General features: G+C 42.3%; 1 protein-coding gene and 1 non-coding gene across 4 annotated transcripts in view; both read left to right on the plus strand.

Moving 5' to 3' along the window:
• Positions 1 to 19,423, plus strand: part of AP1G1 (adaptor related protein complex 1 subunit gamma 1) — a 47,591-nt gene that overhangs the window by 19,002 nt on the left and 9,166 nt on the right. For all 3 annotated transcript variants that reach the window (XM_061471778.1, XM_061471779.1, XM_061471780.1), the window contains exons 4-16: positions 1,435 to 1,576; positions 2,659 to 2,755; positions 4,895 to 4,971; positions 9,422 to 9,517; positions 10,002 to 10,082; positions 10,334 to 10,432; positions 10,836 to 10,891; positions 11,504 to 11,617; positions 16,481 to 16,621; positions 17,281 to 17,335; positions 18,165 to 18,287; positions 18,619 to 18,708; positions 19,194 to 19,321. In XM_061471778.1, the coding sequence (XP_061327762.1) occupies positions 1,435 to 1,576; positions 2,659 to 2,755; positions 4,895 to 4,971; positions 9,422 to 9,517; positions 10,002 to 10,082; positions 10,334 to 10,432; positions 10,836 to 10,891; positions 11,504 to 11,617; positions 16,481 to 16,621; positions 17,281 to 17,335; positions 18,165 to 18,287; positions 18,619 to 18,708; positions 19,194 to 19,321 (1,299 nt within the window). The remainder of the gene's footprint in view (positions 1 to 1,434; positions 1,577 to 2,658; positions 2,756 to 4,894; positions 4,972 to 9,421; positions 9,518 to 10,001; positions 10,083 to 10,333; positions 10,433 to 10,835; positions 10,892 to 11,503; positions 11,618 to 16,480; positions 16,622 to 17,280; positions 17,336 to 18,164; positions 18,288 to 18,618; positions 18,709 to 19,193; positions 19,322 to 19,423) is intronic.
• LOC133278725 (small nucleolar RNA SNORD71) lies at positions 14,244 to 14,326 on the plus strand. Its single transcript, XR_009746677.1, has one exon. It is a non-coding gene; the product is annotated as a small nucleolar RNA SNORD71 (small nucleolar RNA).

The raw sequence follows: 19,423 nt of genomic DNA on the forward strand, positions 1-19,423 counted from the left end.
TTTCATTGAAATGTCATACCTGTAAGGCTTTTCCATTGCAACCAGGCTGTTAGGTTAAGACTTCTCTTGATTATTTATTTTAAAATGAATTTGTGTGGTAAGTGTTTAGAGTTTGAACTGGAAATGGGTCAGACTGAAGCTGAGCAAAATGGATGGGCAGCTTCCCACCACCTTAGTGGGTTGTTTATTCCTTTCTTCTTTGGCTTCTGCATCTACCACTTTGTCTTGCTTTTATCTAGACATGAAAGCATTTGATTTATGGCATTATCTTTCATTATTTAGAACAAGACCTAGATTTTTGGTAGAAAAAAGTAAGCACACACTTGCTATACACACAGCTTTATATAGCTGCCAAAAATCTGTTGAAGGAAACAACCAACCCATTTAGTGGCATGTACTGTCTGTACTTTTGCCTGCATGTTGCCATAACTGCTTGGTGTTACAACCAGAATACTTTCTCTGGCTTTTCTGCATGCTGTGAGCATTTGGTTACATAGCACTCACTTTCCCAGCTCTCCCATCATGTAGTCCGCAGCTCCCCTTGCTCCCAAACCAGGAATCATACTTCTTACTTTCTTCAGCACTGATCCTGGATACTGTGGCAACAAAAATACCAAATAGTCAGATGGAAAAGTAACACAGAAATCAGTTTGAAAGGCTGTTGGGATTGCCATGTGAAAGCTGTATTGTCTTGTACTTGGTCTGACACTGGTAGCCGGCCTTAAGAATGGCACCTACGGTTAGGTGGTTTAACTTCTCATTGACTGCTTTGCAACTTTCTTAGGCATAGGAACGTTTAGGATTACTAAACAGGATTCCTGCATGGATGATTTTCAAGGTGTGCAAGTGGTGGGCTTTGTAATTATCCTCAGGACAGAGGATATTTTTACATAGATATTTCTACACTGTTTAGTTCTAAATGCAGAAGCTAAAGCCTGTCCTAGAGCATATTTAAACTGAACAACCCACAGAGTCACTGCAGGACTGTACCTCATGTTAGGTTCTTTTCTGCATACAAATTCCAAACTACAGCATTTTATCTTCAGAAGTTTTAACAGAATTGTGGGGTCTTTCTTCTTCTTGGCTCAATCCCTAGGTACCCACCTGATGGTTTTAACTAAGTATTTTATCTTTGTAACTGGGGTTTCTAAGTAGAAGTATTAGTAAACCCTGAGGCACATGCACTCAAAGTTGCTGTTGCTCTGCGTCCCTGCCCATGGCAGGGGGTTGGAACTAGATGATCTTAAGGTCCTTTTCCAACCCTAACTATTCTGTGATTCTATGCTCTCAAATAGCTGAGAACCTGGAGAGTTATCCTGCACCAGGTATGTGGCTAGGTTAGATGACTGCAGATACAGATGCCTTTTCCTGTGTGTTCAGGTTCTCTGCGCATGCTTACTGGCTTTTTCCATTTCTTTTTCTTTCCCTTTACAGTGACCTTAATCACAGCACGCAATATGTGCAGGGGCTGGCACTCTGCACTCTTGGCTGCATGGGCTCCTCAGAAATGTGCAGAGACCTTGCAGGAGAGGTGGAAAAGCTCCTCAAAACGTCAAACTCCTATCTTAGGAAGAAGGTACTTCAAGGAACTTTTGAATACTTTGTTATGGATTAAAACTCAAGGTTGATCAGATGCCTTGCTAATATCTGGAACAGTAGGAGGCTTGGAACATGCTGGCTGAGTATTTTCCCAGTGTGAAAGACAGATAGAGGTCAAAACTTCTTGTCTGTAGCCAGAAGGTGTGAAAGTCTCTAAAAGACAAGCCTCCAACAGGTGAGGCAGTTGTTTCTATTTTGGCAGTCTCCAGCAGTAATATACAAGAGAGGTTAAGGGTTTAAAACAAGCAAGCAACTTTAAGTTGTCTTGTTTCCATAGCAAGCGTGCCATAGCATCTGCAAAATGTAATCACCCTTGTTCTCTTACATTTATTTAATTGTCATTTTTAGGGAGGGTGAGAGTCAGTAGGATTTAGGAAGAGATGTGTTGTTACTTCTTTGTCTAGGGCTGGACCTAGAGAGAGATTGGAGAAAAAGTAGTGCTAGGAGATATTGCTGTATTCTGGGAAGAGGCCTTCAGTGCACTTGATTATCAAGCAGCAGCAAAGAACAGTGTCTCCTGTTGCTTCTGTACCCTAAAAGAAATAGGCAAGTTTTTTGCATTATTCTTTGTTTTTCACAGGACACACCACCTGTGAGAGGAATTATAGTTATTTTGTGGGGAAGGAGGTGATATTCAGAGGAAAAAAAGAGCCATCATTTGACATAAATTTAATTGGCTGCTTCCAATACGTTATGCCCTCCCTAGCAACAGGAAGACAGACTGAAATAGTCTTAAAAGGTAGAACTGCTTTGCAGTTATTACCACTTCTGAAGTGAATAATGTAAAAATGAGCTATTGCTAGTGGGTGTATTACTTTGTAGCTCAGTGCCTTTTTTTTTTTTTTTTTTCCTCCCCACCTTCTCACTTGTGGTAGTTTTACTGAACTCTGTGATGCTATTTTGTATCTCATGTGGTAGAAAGTTGGGAAAATGTACCATAAATTTTCCAGGCCTTTGCATATTATGAAATTTGTGATAGCTCCCACTGTGCTGGATGTTCTCAAAGCATGTATCGTTGTCATTATGGTATGTACTAACAGAGATGTCTTTCCTATACAGGCAGCATTGTGTGCTGTTCATGTCATTAGAAAGGTGCCTGAACTCATGGAGATGTTCCTGCCAGCCACCAAAAACTTGCTGAATGAGAAGAACCATGGTAATACCCGGGACTCTACTTAGCCAGGTTATGCCATCCTTTACAGGATGGTGCACTACCTGTATGTTTTGTTGGGAAGGAACTTTTGAGGTGTATTTGTGTGATTTGTTTCTTCCTGTTTCTGTGCAGTGAAAGCAAATGTCTTTCAGAAAGAAGGGGTGTGTATGGCTCTACTAGTCAGCAGGTGTTTTACATGGCAAAGGTGACAAAAGGAACTCTTTCACTCAAATGTTTTTGATAAACTTCAGAATAGGCAGAATGGGAAAGATTGTAATTTTTTTTTTTTTTTAATCCAGTATTCCACCTAAACAGACTCTAAAGAGCGTTGTTTAGAGTTGGGGTTTTATGTGTGTGTCCTGTTACCATAGGACTGTCGGATTCTCTGACATCATTTTAGTGGGCATTCCCAGGACTGAGATACCTTTATGACTGTCAGGAAAGAGTCTTTCTTCGGTGCTGTTTTCCATCAGAACTACTTCAGAAAACAGATTCTCACTTCAGTGTTACTTTGTGAGATTATTCTGTTTTAATGCATTTTCTTGCATAAGTGCTTCTAGAAGATCATTTAAGAGAAATTCTAATACTAACACCTTGACTAATTTGCATCAAGCCTAGTGCTCACTTCCCAGAGTCTTACTCCTGTGGCACATCTGCAATGAGCATGTTACGTGGGTGTACAGTAGATGTTTACAGTGCTGAAAACCCATTACAGCGAGAAGTTCTGTCTCAAGACAAGGTAGTTGTAAATGCCAGTAGTACTAAGGGGCAGTGCATGTGGGATATGGTGTGTATGGTGCATCTAGTTTACCTTAATTTAAAATGTGATGATCAGAACATTTAGAGTATGCAGTGCTTCACATAGGCAGTGGTCTGTAAGACTCTGTCAGTAAGTAATGCCTACATGATCCATCTTGGCAGCATGAGATAGTCTGTCTTTGTCTTAATGCAATGCTAAAAAGCTTAGAGCCGTTCTGTTCCCCCTGTTCCCTCTTTAAATATGAGAATGCAGAAAGTTGAGTCTAGGTTCACCTGCATTCAAGAACCAGATGATCCTTTCTGCTTTCCTCATCCTTAAAAATCAACATCTCCTTTCCATTAGTCTTATCCATGGGCTTTGTGTTGAGCTTTCTGTAAAACAGAACATCTATGAAACTCTTTTAGCAGCCTTTTGGAAGATCTTGGTGGTAAGTAAGCAACGTCAGTGTTAAGAAAGCTGGATGTAAGCTTTATAGATAGATGCGTATTTCAAAACAAATTTTGGATAGAACCTGTAGGAGGTCAGAAAGCTGCATAGCTTGTGGAATATAAATGTTGTCATCTCTGTAGAAAATGTTGCTTATTAAGGAAGCTTCTGCTCTCTTTCTGAGTCAGGAGCTCTCCAGTACAGACTTAACAGCTGCAGAAAATTATTAACTGAAAAAGGTAGCATCTGGGGGAGATTGCTGTGTTGCAGCTCAATACGGATGTACAATGATGCTCATTGTTAAGTTTCTCACACGCTATCCAGCACTGATACCTAGTTAAGAGGGTTCTAAATGCTGTGCCTTTTCTAGCTGCTTTCAGAGCCCCTTAGCCGGAGTTTTGCTATGGCAGGGCACACAGCAGCTGGCTGCCGGTGCGCATGCACTGGTGTGACCACGCAGCTCCTGGAGTCTTTCTCTAGAGTTCTGAGACCTTCTGAGGTCACATCAGGTCAGTGCCCAAATCAGAAGAGAAAAATCAGGAACTGTGAGGAACCCAACACCTACAATGCAATTAACATGTCTGTTGTCCTTGTAGAGTTATGTGTGTGTATAGAATATAGAAGGGTTTGGGTTGGAAGAACCTTAAAAATCATCTAGTCAAACTGTGTCTGTTACCATCTGACTGTATATTTACGTCAGTTTATGCAGACAAAGTTCCAGTCCTCTCCTCCTTTGACTTTTAATTGCAGCTCTAAGACATGAGCACACTGCTGTCCGCTTTCCCTTGGCCACAGCAGCGAGCACAAATATATTGGGGTAGATCCGTTGAATTCAAGAATGATATCTTTTTTTTTATGATTTCGTGTTGTTTCCTTATGATCTTTGTAATATGCCTGGAGCCAATGAAATTATGTTAAATGGAGATACTTTTTTCATTTTTTCCCTTTACCTTTAGGTGTTCTTCACACATCAGTTGTCCTCCTCACAGAGATGTGTGAGAGAAGCCCAGACATGCTTGCACACTTTAGAAAGGTAAGTGTGAACTGATAATAGTGCAAAGTTAATATTAATAGGTTTGTTTGTGAATGGCTGAGGATTTGGGGGGGGGGGGGGGGGGTGGCTTAGTTTGTTGGGGTTTTGTGTTGCATTTTGTTTTGTTTTTTTTTTTGTTTTTTTATAATGTGTCCTCTTAGTTTCTCTACCAAAAGCAATGTGCATGTCTTTTAATGAAATATTTGTGGTGAGAAGTCTGCTTGTTATCAAAATTAAAAGAGTCGTTATGTTTGAGAATTTTGTAAGTATCTAGCCCTAATCCCCTTCAATAAGTTGGGTAAGTTACAGAACATCAGTCTTAAGATTGTGCAGAATGAAACTCATCCGAAAGTTAGGTATAAAATGTCCTCTTTATTCCCTTAGGGTTTTTTCCACTCTTTGTAGCTAAATGCATAGTGACATTGGCATCACAAATGTATTAAACGTAAAGAGGCAAAGATGAAAAACTGAGGTTTGTACTGGCACCTCAGTATCTTAACCACAGCCGCATATTTTTATAAACTTGGGTCAAAAATACCACTGGAACTTCTAGCTGTATAGATAACTCGCCTTTGGTGCATGTTTTGTTGCATTATCTATCATTTTAACTTAAGGGTTTGAGAGTCAATGTCACTTCCTCTGGTTAGGAATGTTTGCTTCTCCTCCCCACCCCCGAGCTTCCTCATGCTGTTTGTTGTAGTTTGCTGTGCAGTATTACTGCTGTATGAAACACTACCAATAGAAGGACATCTGAAAATTGCACTGATTAGAATTCTGACTTCTTGGAAGAAGAAGTTGAGCAAAGCTGGTAGAACAGAACTGGCTGTTTGCTCCTCTGAAAAGTATTAAAGGTGCTTATGTACTCTTCTTCCATGGCTTGTCTGTACCACTAGGAATCTCAAGCAGTGCATCCTTTGGTGAATCTTAGCATTTTGGCATGCATCTTCCCTTGCCCTGGTTGCATACATCAAAGCAGGAATGGAAGTGGGACTAGGGTCATCTTTAAGGTAGCCATCCCTGCTACTAATTGCTCAGTTGAGGTGATAGTGATGGGAAAAGAGAAAAGAGCTGAGTCCACAAAATTTAGGTACGAGGTACATTCTTCTCTAGCTACCCTGTGTAGTTGTTTATGCTGTGAATGGTATACATGAATTTCTCCCTAATGCCTGCTTCATCTGTTTTGTCCCTTTTGTCTATTTGGAATCCTGCTGTGTGTTAGAATGAAAAGGTAAGAGTTAATTCTTCTAGATGGTGCATGCTTGCATTAAATCTGTAGACGCTTGTCACTTGTGAAGCAGTACCTCTTAATGCCACATCTGTGATTGGTGCCACATGCTTAGATTGATTCTACTTGTGTAATGCTTTTTTGTGCTGGTCTTGTCTTGTCACTAAACCTCTATGCCCATGGCAGCCCTGAATCTCAGTTGTGGTCTTCTCCAGACATGATTCTGCTTTCCTCAAGCTCACTTTCATTTGAGGAATACTTTTGGAAATTTTTTTCTGCCTAAGCCAACTGTAGCCCTGGTTTTCTTTCTTATCAAAAACAGGGCTTTGTGTTTTGCCTGAACCTTGAGTGCTTCCCAAAAGGGAGCAGGAGAGACTTGGCTACCTGTAAGTGGGCTTGCTGTGCTGCAAGGAGCTATTAAGTACAGCTGCACTGCTGATGTGTTTCATGGTTGAATTTGACAACAGAAGATTGGGGGCGGAGTGACCCTCAATCAATATCTGTAGCTCTAATGATTCTCTTTGTTCTGTCCTCAGTCCTGATAACTCTTGCATATTAGAAGGCAAAGAAAATGTTAATCAGGGTTCCAGGAATGCTCCTGCAGGTCACTCCATTTGTCTTGGGAAAATATGTTGCTGCACCTTTTGGTTTCCTCTTTAAGGCAGATGATAAAAAATTCATGGTTCCTTTTTGTTTGTTTTGTGAAATGCCTGTTTTTAGAGGGGTATGTATTTCCTGAACAGTGAAGGTAGGAATAAAAAGAGATGATTTGGGAACTCTACTGGTTGCACTGTACCTCAAATGTACAGGAATTCAGCCCAGAGAACATTGCCTGTTTGGTATGTCCACCTGCAGCTGTTGTGCTCTTTAAGTCACACTGTCCTTTTGGCACTTTCTGCTACTGTCTGTCCTGAACCTGAAGCACCTTCGTGATTTGATGTTGTCAGAAGTGACACTTTACTACAAGCAATCTCTAATCTGGTAACAATTAGAGTGAGTGCAATTCCTGCCTTGTAGGCAGACATGAATGCAGAAGCAGTCCATCTCAAGGGTGGGAAAGTCTGTGAAGTCTTAAAGATAAATCATTGAGAAGAGTTTTGTACAGAACACTTTGCTAAACTCTTGTCATACATGAGTTGAGAGAATGATGCTGTCCTGGTGCTAGCCATGATTCAGGAAGGGAAAATACAGTTAATGCAACCACCATAACACTTCTGTCTAGTTTGTCACATCATCTCCAGACAGTGTCTAGATTATTTTAATGATACCAGCAGAGAGGGATGGAAGAAACTTCTTATGAAAAGAATAAAGCTTATAAAGATCTGCATCTCTACGTCATCCACCAGGAGTGATTTTTCTCTTACAGCTTAATGAAAATGAGTCCAGTTTCTGATTTTCAGCCTTAAGATTTTCCATTGGATGTGTTGAAAATTATCTTCCACTTCATGCCTAAGACTGTTTTGTTACTCACAGCTGCTATTACGTTTTTTTGAGATAAACAGTAAATTTATTACAGCTTGTCTGCTTTAATAATTGGCTTATTTGCTGTGTTCTGCCCTAAACTGATTAGTTGCTTGGCAAGTGTGAGATACTATGGAGAAATGCTAGATGATTGCAGCCCAGAAAGCCAACCGTATCCTGGGCTGCATCAAAAGGAGCGTGACCAGCAGGGCGAAGGAGGTGATCCTGCCCCTCTGCTCTGCTCTCCTGAGACCTCACCTGGAGCATTGTGTGCAGTTCTGGTGTCCTCAACATAAAAAGGACATGGAACTGTTGGAACAAGTCCAGAGGAGGCCATAAGGATGATCAGGGACTGGAGCACCTCCTGTATGAAGACAGGCTGAGAAAGTTGGGGCTGTTCAGCTTGGAGAAGAGAAGGCTGCGTGGAGACCTCATAGCAGCCTTCCAGTATCTGAAGGGGGCCTGTAGGGATGCTGGGGAGGGACTCCTCATTAGAGACTGTAGTGATAGGACAAGGGGTAAGGGGTTAAAACGTAAACAGGGGAAGTTTAGATTGGATCTAAGGAGGAAATTCTTTCCTGTTAGGGTGGTGAGGCGCTGGAATAGATTGCCCAGGGAGGCTGTGAATGCTCCATCCCTGGCAGTGTTCAAGGCCAGGCTGGATGAGGCCTTGGGTGACATGATTTAGCATGAGGTGTCCCTGCCCATGGCATGGCGGTTGGAACTAGATGATCTTAAGGTCTTTTCCCACCCTAAGTATTCTATGATTCTATGCATCCAAGATGAAGGGAATTGAACCAAACATTTGGAAATAGGTAGAATTTCTTCAAAGCTATGTACAAGTCTTGAAAGATAACCTACTCCCATGGGTAGGTGTCTACTGGGAGACCATAGACATCAACATCTGAGTAATCTGAACTGCTTTTGAAAGTATTGTTTAGCCTGCACAGTTGGAAAGAAACCTTAAAATACGAACAGTGTAAGTTGATACGATTTTGTGCTCCCAAATCTGGCGTAGTAGCAGTGCTGCCATCAGTTTCTCTGTTGCTATGCAGAACCCTTCTAACAGCAGCGAGGCAAAGGGCTTGGCCATTTTAATATTGCTGCTCTTGCCAAGAAGTTTGTGATGAAGAGAACAGACCCTGGAACTACTTGCGCAGTCTGACAGTAGAGCCCTGGGGGAAGGCTGGAGGGAAATCCATTCTCTGTCCTGTTTGGAAGCTCTTAGAGAGGGAACAGATCACAAAGCTTTTCTTTCTAGAAGCTAAGCTGAATGGAGTGTCAAACTTGAAGGAGTTGTTAATAATGTAATCATAATAGTACAGTACTTGAAAAGATCAAGACACTTGGCTGTGCCTGATGCTTCCATGGAGATGCATGCAAAGAATTAGTCAGGAGCTAATGTAAAGCCCTGAGGCAAAGTCCTGGAATTATACCATTTTTATAGTCCCAGCACATCCCCTTTTTATGCAGAGGGGAATTCAAGTTGGTATTTCCTCTCATGTCTCAACTGCCAGGCTCTGGTAGATTTAGCTCTTTAAAGATGCAACATGGTGCTCAGGACCCAGCTTAACTGTTTCTCATTGTGCTCTAGCTGAGCTGTAGATATTTGTGTAACATCAGCTTTAGGTACGCAGGTTGAACTTTGTGGAGAAATCCATAGACTGACTTATTTCAAATACAAGATTTGTTCTTGGACCGGTGCTTAAAAGCTGGGGTGAGGGAAGGAACTACACCCTAATAGGACAACTCTCTTCTTCACAGCTTGTTCCCCAATTAGTTCGTATTCTGAAGAACCTTATCATGTCTGGATATTCACCAGAGCATGATGTGTCTGGGATCAGTGACCCCTTTTTGCAGGTAAGAACTGATTTAATTCCAGCGCTGTTTTGAGTCTTAGGTGTCATGAGGTGAGTACCTCAGAGCAGCTGTGTTGATTTTAAGATTTTTTGTGTCTTTGTTAGAGCTGATTGTGCAGATGCTCTTCGTTTACCTTAGTGAAAAGCACCTGCTTTAGTTTGAACAGCAGTTGTAGTGCCTTATCATATTATGCGAAGTTGTGACGAGGGGGAAGCAGTAATGCGTTGGTCATGCAAGTGTGTGCCCTAGTGGGTAGCAGAGGTACTCTTAAACAGTTCTGGCTACTGGGAAGAAAATGAGCACAGCATAAGCCTGTTCTTGTTGGTAAAGGTCTTGGTAAGGATAAGCATTTTGCTTAGGAATGGAAATTAGCAGCTTGTTCTGCTTCTTTCCTACTCCTCAGAAAATGTGCTGGGCATTTCATGGCCCTAAGGTAAAACGCTACCATCCAGTGAGCTTTGCTTTGCTTTATTTTGTCAAACAGGTACGAATCCTGCGGTTACTAAGAATTCTGGGACGAAATGATGATGATTCTAGTGAAGCAATGAATGATATACTTGCACAGGTGAGGTCTGAAAGGTCGATGAGCAGTTTAAACTTTCTCTTCTGGTTTCTTAGTACTTTGGATTCAGCAGCGCCAGTGAGGATACAGCAAATTGGTGTGCTGTGTGGAATTTCGCTGTAAGAGACACATGTTACTAGATGTGATACTTGTTTGCTAGTGATTGGTTAGTTTTACCTCATGATTTTCCAAACTGCCGGCAGGAGATCTTCTTTGGATGGGTTGGAGTCCCTGATTTTGTTTCTTTTCTCCAGGTTGCCACCAATACGGAAACAAGTAAAAATGTGGGTAATGCCATTCTCTATGAAACTGTGCTGACGATAATGGACATAAAATCTGAGAGTGGGCTGCGGGTAAGTTGTCTTTGCTATGCCCCTGCCCTCCCCAGGTTGTATTAGAGTAATTTTTGTGGAGGACATGAAGCAAAGTTGTTTCACCCAGACATAGCTCTGCAGTTGGCTCTAGGTAAGACTGTAGCCGCTTCAGAAAGTGGTATTTGTTTTTTGTTGGTTTTTAAAATTTTTTTTAATAACAAAAGATAGCAAAACTTCCTGCAGACTGTGCTCCCTTGAGAGCAAGAGAGAGCCTGTGCTGTGTTTTCTTAGTTTTTCTTCTGCTGAGGCAGCCTCTAGAGTTCTTCGCTTTTGGCCAAAAACTGCAGTAGTAACTTGGACACATTGCCTTTAAGATCATCTTGAAAGCAGAGATGACCAGAAGCTTTTTTCGATCACTGACCTTCCCTCACTCTCTCTATAGGTGTTAGCCATTAACATCCTGGGCCGTTTCTTACTAAACAATGACAAAAACATTAGGTAAGTTGCATGAGGTGTGTTTTGGCAACACCCAGTTTAAAATGCATGAGAAGCAATTATGTAAAGATTGTGCTGCAGTAGAGCTTTGCTGTAGACCTCTTCAGGAAGTACTGTTGTTGGGGTTAGTATGACTGTCTAGCTTTCTTCTCTCTTGGTGCATTATATTACCCGTGCAAATCTTCACTGTGGACCTGCCTTTAACTTGATTAGTCTGTGTGTATGATATACCATCTCTGGGTATTTTGATTGCAAATCCTGTTATAGGTAGAAGACTCCAGCCATGGGAGATGCGATTCACGCTAGTTTGAGTGTATGATCTGCAGAGGTCTAATCTTTAATTGCCTTGATTTTTCAAAATCTTGGTGAAGACAGAACAACTGACATAAGCCCAGCAGCTGGGATGGGTGCTTGTCCAGCATCAGGGTGTTGTTGTGCTCATCACAGTTTAGGTGGTTACTCACCTTTGAAGATAGGCCAGGCAGTCCCCTGGAAGGTTTGTTACCGAGTGCAAGAACCCTGTTGTGTTGCAAAACAGGACTGAGTTCTGGGGGTGTGAGTGTGCATAGAAATTCTTACTGTCAAACTGTTCATTCCTATATGTCCTTATCTCAGATATGTAGCTTTGACATCATTGTTGAAAACTGTGCAGACAGACCATAATGCAGTACAGCGGCATAGAAGCACTATTGTTGACTGCCTGAAGGATCTGGATGTCTCCATTAAAAGGTAATTGAAATATCACTGACATTGACTCTCAAGTTGGCAGTGTATGGAAAGTGAACGGGACATAGGGGAGAGAAAATTACAATAATCTTGGGGAACTGTGAGCGAGACTGGTATTAATGCACTTTATGGCTCATACTTCAAGGAAGGTAATGAGGATGTGCAGGCACCTTCTTTGGGAGGCTGCTTTTACATTTTGAGCATCTAAGACTGGACAAATAAAAAACCTTTCTGTTTGCCTGAATTTTTTCAAAATGGAGTCTCAGTGAAGATGAGATTGTGTGCTCAGAAGATGGAAAGTCTCGATGAAGTATGACCCTAATCAAAGCTACTGTGACATGCTCCATATTGCTGCTCAGCCGGGCAAACAAATAGTGCCGTGTTGTCTTGAAGCAGTGCTAAGCCATCCAAATAATGTATTCTAGGTGAAATTTGATTAAACAGTGGTAGAATTCAGAGTTGCTAGTTCAAATAATTTGCTTACAAACCACGTCGTGTTATGTATTCATGATGTTCATTTATCACTTAACTAGCAGTATGTTGCTGCTGCTCTGGGCAGTGGGAGAGCTTGCAGCCTGACTTCAAACTAGAGGAAAACATTTTTTCTGCTACTCAGTTTAAACTTCTTTGTCTTTTTCTCATTAGTCCAGTTATGTTCCTTTTCTTATAATAGTAACTTTCTCCTGTTTCCATCAGGTGCTGAGAGATACTCTTGAGTGTTTTGATCTCACTTCTTCCCAATGTAGATGGACTGCTGCTCATCTAAATTGAGTTTTTCAGCTGTCAGTTGCTTGCTCCTTCTATCAGAATCCTCTTACTCATAGTTATCCTTTCTGTAAATAGATGGTCTGAGATCAGTGCAATATATGACATGTCAGTCATGGGGACAGTTGCATCCCTGTTGTAGTGTGTGGAATCTGTCTGCGGCAGGCCAAAATTCCATTCAGCTATAGAATCATAGAATCATAGAATAGTTAGGGTTGGAAATGACCTTAAGGTCATCTAGCTCCAGTCCTTCTGCCATGAGCAGGGACACCTCCCACTAAACCATGTCACCCAAGGCTTTGTCCAGCCTGGCCTTGAACACTGCCAGGGATGGAGCATTCACAACCTCTCTGGGCAACCCATTCCAGTGCCTCACCACCCTCACAGAAAAGAACTTCCTTTCATCCAATCTAAACTTCGCCTGTTTAAGTTTTGACCCGTTACCCCTTGTCCTATCACTAAAATCTCAAATGAAGAGTCCCTCACCAGCATCCTTATGAGCCCCCTTCATATGCTGGAAGGCTGCTATGAGGTCTCCACGCAGACCAGGCTTTTCTGCAGGCTGAACAGCCCCAACTTTCTCAGCCTGTCTCCATACAGGAGGTGCTCCAGTCCCTGATCATCCTCGTGGCCCTTCTCTGGACTTGTTCCAACAGCTCCATGTCCTTTTTATGTTGAGGACACCAGAACTGCACACAATGCTCCAGGTGAGGTCTCAGGAGAGCAGAGCAGAGGGGCAGGATCACCTCCTTCGCCCTGCTGGTCACGTTCCTTTTGATGCAGCCCAGGATACGGTTGCTTTCTGAGCTGCGAGCGCACACTGAAGCCGGCTCATGTTCATTTTCTCATCAACCAACACCCCCAAGTCCTTCTCCTCAGGGCTGCTCTGAATCTCTTCTCTGCCCAACCTGTAGCTGTGCCTGGGATTGCTCCGACCCAGGTGTAGGACCTTGCACTTGGCATGATTAAACTTCATGAGGTTGGCATCATCAGCCCACCTCGCAAGTGTGTTGAGGTCCCCCTGGATGGCATTCCTTCCCTCCAGTGTATCAACCGAACCACACAGCTTGGTGTCATCAGCAAACTTGCTGAGGGCGCACTCAATTCCACTGTCCATGTCAGCGACAAAGATGTTGAAAAGACTGATCCCAACCCCGATCCCTGAGGGACACCACTCGTTACTGGTCTCCAGCTGGACATTGAGCCATTGACCGCAACTCTTTGTGTGCAGCCATCCAGCCAGTTCTTTATCCACCCAGTGGTCCATCCATCAAATTGATGTCTCTCCAGTTTAGAGACAAGGATGTTGTGTGGGACAGTGTTGAATGCTCTGCACAAGTCCAGGTAGATGACATCAACTGCTCTACCCCTGTCTATCAGTTCCATAGCCCCACCATAGAAGGCTATCATCACATCATTAATATACTTTCAAAATTGCTCAGCCTATTTTTTTTCCCTCTTGTGAAACTGATAGGCCATAGATACTCTTCTGATCGGTATTTTTCAAATACATGCCTATCTTCTATTCAGATCTAGATTGTTAGCAGCACTGTTCAGTCTAATATGTTCAGAATAGGAAAGAAATTGGATCTGTCTCACTTCTGAAAACTTGGGTTTAACTGCTGTGTAATGGGTATTGTGTAATTTGTTTTTACGGTTGCAATCAAAATACAAACACCAACTTGCATCTTGCATGCTGAGCAAGTCAGGATGCTGTTGCTGTCCAGTGCCAGAGCCAGCCTGCGGCAAGGCTGTGAAACAGCAAAGCCCCATCTAGGTTTTTGGTAGAAGGCAACAAAAGCATTTTGTTGGTGCCTGTTAGGAAAGCATTGGTGTGCTACAAATGACAGAGCTTCATGTCCCAAGTGCTGTTGAAGGAGAAAGCCTTTGATCCATCAGCAGAGCATGATGTTGCCATCCTGACACTCATGCTGCTGACAATGCAGTATCTTCATTTAAGCAATATATTGACTGGATGTCAGAGTCCCCAGATACCAGGTTTCAGCTGCTGTGACTTGAGGAAAAGAGGTAATACCTGGTTTGGTTTATCTGAAGCATCATCTATTCCCATCATCTTTTAACCACTTCAGTGCATCTTTGGTCCATGTGGTATAAATCAGAATAGTTTTGCCGTAAAGTTCAAGTCTTCTTGTCTTATTATGCTTGAACTGCATTATTAGGAACTTTCTGACACGAATGAGCCATGTAATATGACTGAAGGTAAGCTACATGTATTGAGATAAATTTGTGGTATTAAGATTGCAGTGTGCATCTGCAGTATTGATATATCTGCTGTAATGTGACTGAAAATTTAAGCCATGTTAAAATTATAACCCAGTAGGGCTAGGTGTAGGGAGTTGGGAATGAATTGGAGGGATGAAAACAATTCTAATGGTGGTATAGGTCTTCGAGCAGGCACAGGTCCAGATGATAAAAGGTAATAATTTAGTTAAGTATTTCTACCCTAATTCTGAACACTTCTGTGTTTTATAGGTCCCTGGATATCAGTTAGGTAAAAAGCAAAATAACATTGACAGATGGGGCTTTGAGCAGCCTGGTCTAGTGGAAATTGACCTTGCCTGTGGGAGGCGGGTGGTGGAACTGTGAGCTTTAAGGTCCCTTCCAACCCAAACCATTATATGATTGCGGTAATAACAAGGGAGATACTGAGAAGCAGTGCTGTCCAGTGTTTCTAGGTTCTTGAGAACAAATAGCTTGTGCCCAATACTATTGGATTGGGTAATGTGCCTGGTTTAAACTGTTGATGTTTCATGAACTTTGGGAAATTACTAAACCATCAGAAAAGATAACTGTTGATGTATAGTAAATTGGCAAGCTTGGCACCGGAGCAAGAAGGAATCATTGGGACTGATCCTGGGCTTGCTGCCAGTAAATATGTGAAAGGATGACAGCAGAACTCGCACATCTCAACATTATGACTTTAATGCGAACTGCTGGAGTCAAACACACGTTGAAGTCTGAGCTATTTGGAGAAAGTATGTATTACAAAACAGACTTCAGGCCTTTTGGCATAATTTTGGATGTAACTTGTTGAAAACAAGGAGTACAAACAAAGTAGTTCAGCAACTATCTAGGTGATTTCAAAAGATAACTGAAATGGGGGAGGAAGTTTTTGATGTGCTGTGAGGATTTTTCTAGCCTTCTGGTAGGCTGTCTCAGTGGCAGGCAGAGAACAAAGCTCCTGACAGTATGAAGAGGACTCAACTTGGAGGTTTGGGTTCTGGGTTATGCCAAATGCTCAGTTTTTAAAGAACAGTCAGGGTGTTTTAGTGAAGCTATTTTTGTGCATTTTAACATAAGTCATTGCCAACATTGTACAGAAATCAAATCACATTTGAAGATAGTAGCCTTAATTCAAAGAAGTCAGAAGAGTGGAAGAGTTGTGCTAGAATCAGCTGCAGAAGCTTCAAGTAGAAGGCCTAAGGACTAGTCTCTGGAGTTGTGATGAGTACAAGTAGCAGCAAAGAGTCAGTACTCTGTCTAGTTGTGGTGTCAAGTTGGGGGTGGGTTCTCAGAAGAGCACCAGGGTAATTTTGAGTTCTAGAAGTCTTGTGTAGTCTATCTGACAGAATACAGCAAAGTCTGTTTGTTAGTATTTTAAGTCTCTACTGTATTTGAATCCCTGCTATATGGAGATTGACTCTTCTGGATCCCTGAAGTTGGAGGAAGTGTGTTGTAACGTGGATTACTTACTGAAGTTGTGTGTCAGAAGTGACCACCATTCGATTACAGATACTTGGGAAGTTAGACCTTAAAGTTGATGGATTCTGGTGTCTGAAAGATATTTCTAGCCCTTAGGACGTGTGGATAGGTATTTTTAGAGCACCACACAACGCCACTTTCTCTTAGGTATTTTTGGGGATAGTATTGTCTGCCCAGGAAGCCACTGTCTGTACCAGGAAGCCACTGGTACATTTAATGTGGAAGGCTGTTTTCACAGGATTAATAAATATTTCTCTTCTAATGGAAAGGTAAGCGCATTTGAGTAGCTGGACCTGTGGTTTGGTGGTTTTGGTGGTGATGGTTTTGTTTACTTCACTGGGTGAACATACTTTATCTGTTTTCTGTCTCTTGCCCTAGACGTGCAATGGAACTCAGTTTTGCTCTTGTTAATGGGAACAATGTCCGTGGAATGATGAAGGAGTTGCTGTATTTCCTAGATTCCTGTGAACCAGAGTTCAAGGCAGATTGTGCATCTGGAATATTTCTTGCAGCTGAAAAGTATGAGATAAATTTGCTTGCTATTACTTTTTTGTACATTCTCAGTATTCTGAGCTTTTTGTGTTGCTCCTTCCCTTCCTTATCCCCCAGGAGAGAATATGCTGATCACATCTCTGTTTGCTGATCTGTGTGTGGTGGTGTAGTCTGTCAGTTTTAACTCACTCTGAGGAACAGGACCCACTAGTGTGGTGCACATGGATAGCTCACATATCCCTAAACCAGTCTATACTGACTGCTGCTACATATTGGAATACACATTGTGCTGTCATCCAGGCCTTGCCCCTGTTCACACACACAGCTTCTCTGGTTAGTTGTACAACTGAGATGAGTTGAGCCATTACTGTTGAGCCATTGTAACCAGCAGCCTGAAGTACTACATGTGCAAGGTACAGCTGTGCTATATTGTACAGACTTGTATATTCATGCATCTTTCTGATGTTGGCATTAACACAAAAAAGTCAAAGAATATGAAATGTGTTTTGTTTTGTGAGGGCTTGGTGGTTTTTTTTGTGTGTGTGTGTGTGTTTTGGATGTTTCTCCCCTCAAGAAAGAGCGGGCCAGGAAATAACTGAATGGGGGAGGTTCTGATGATGATGGGTTTCTTGCTGGTGTTGAAAGCTAGCAGTTACTGCTCTAACTTGCTTTCTTAATCTTGTCAGATATGCTCCTTCCAAACGCTGGCACATAGACACAATTATGAGAGTCTTAACAACGGTAAGTGAAGCTGCCTCTCCTGCGTGTGACTACGTACCAAATTTTATTTCTGTAGGAAGTTACTCACCATCAAGTTGGAGATGGCTATAAAGGCTGGCAGATAACAGATGCTGCCACACAGAGGAAGTATGCTTAGATGGTAGTGACTCAGGGCAGCGAGTCAGAAACATGTAAACTTGGTAAATATGACTGGTTTTATAGAAGAAATGCATGATTTCAAAACGACACAAGAGTACAGGGTGTAACAGTTTTCCTACTAAAGTACCTTCTAAATCAGGATAGCTCTTGTGCTGTCTATGGTTCCAATATACAGTATTTTCAGGGGAAAGTGAACACAGCCTTAAGTAACTTGCAGAGAGAAAGGGGTGAAGCAATATCTCGGAATTATTCCTATCCTCTAACCAAAGAGTGAGATGCAGGCAAGATTCAAGATCCTATGCTTGTTTGGCAAAGTCTTGCTTTGAGCAAGTGGTTGAATAAGCTGCATTCTGCCCCCAGAGTGTCTTAGACTTAAAGCCTTCCATGTAACAGGGGAGTTTTCTGTGTTGCTTTTTGTTTCTTCTGTAGTACAGGATTTTTATGTGCCCACTCTGCCTCCTGACAATTTCAGGGTATCTGTAGTATGGATTTCTCTGGTTATAGTTGAGTTCATTGGGAAAATGTATTGTTCTGTACATCTGTCCATCTGAGCTGAGCCTACTCTAGTGCTTGGGGCTGAGTGGGTTGATTTTTATTTCCATGCGTCAAGTGACTTTGTGAAGGTTATCAGGAGATGCTGGGGGTTACTGAGAAGTTGGACAGTGAAACCTAACAGCAGCTGTTCTTGCAGGCAGGAAGTTATGTTCGTGATGATGCTGTTCCCAATCTGATTCAGCTGATAACTAATAGTGTGGAGATGCATGCCTACACTGTGCAGAGACTCTACAAAGCCATCCTTGGTGATTACTCCCAGGTAATACCCAAACTTGAACAGCTTCAGCTTCCTTGTTGTACTGCAATAAGCATGTTTACTAAGCATTGCAAGGTAAGTCAACATCACACTGTGTAGCTCCAAAGGCCACACTGCAGGGCAGGCATGTCTTTTCTCTAAGTTCATGTATATTCTTTTTGTTTGATCTAATTCTCTTCTGAAATTCTTGATCACATCATATATTCCTGATTTTTGTGCTGAGAGCATCCTTGGCTGGAAGGTGGGCTAAGCTTGCTCTGGGAAATGGGGATGGCTTAATTTGTCATACAGGTATCTATTTATCTCAGGTATCTGTTTTTCCTTCTTCAAACAGCAACCGCTGGTGCAAGTGGCCTCTTGGTGCATAGGAGAGTATGGAGATCTTCTGGTGTCTGGTCAGTGTGAAGAGGAGGAACCAATACAGGTATGGCTTGTACCTGGCTGAGGCTGGAGCTGCTTGCTGCTGGCTGTGCGAGGGAAATGATTGCAGCAGTTATTTCGCACGGGTGTCCATGATGGCGATGGACCATGGGAGAAATCTCCTTCCCGTGCCACAGGAGTGGGCTGCCTAAACACTCACAGCATGGAGTGCAGCTACAACTGGCAGAGCAGTGTGACCTCAGTGCTAGCCTAGCTTGCAGGGAAGCTGTAGGGTCTTAGCTGAGTATTTTGGTGATAAACCTGCTGTTCAGTGCATGTAACAGGAGCTGTATTTTAAAACTTATCTCCAAAGATCTCCACATAGATGCATGTGTTTTGTACACTCTGAACACAATGCTACAGGCTCACCAAGTTGCAGAGGAGGTACAACATGGCTGTTAAGCAAGAGACAGGTTTTTACAGTGTGCCTTGCAAGGCTTGCTGCAAGGCTTCTCTCTCCCTTAGCCTAACCTTTCTGTACCTTTTCAGGTAACAGAGGATGAAGTTCTTGATATTTTAGAAAGTGTCCTGATATCTAATATGTCTGCATCTGTTACACGAGGCTATGCTCTCACTGCCATCATGAAGCTTTCCACAAGGTTCAGCTGCACTGTCAAGTGAGTTCTCATTGATGTACTGCACAGGGCTGTGTTGCAGATATGCTGGCATCAGTTGTCTTCAGTGGAAGTATTCCTTAAACATGCTTTGCTTCCATGATT

The sequence above is a fragment of the Pezoporus flaviventris genome, unplaced genomic scaffold (genome assembly GCF_033815535.1).
Source record: "Pezoporus flaviventris isolate CSIRO_AGI_PZ_B2104156 unplaced genomic scaffold, CSIRO_AGI_Pfla_v1 ptg000067l, whole genome shotgun sequence".
NCBI lineage: Eukaryota > Metazoa > Chordata > Aves > Psittaciformes > Psittacidae > Pezoporus > Pezoporus flaviventris.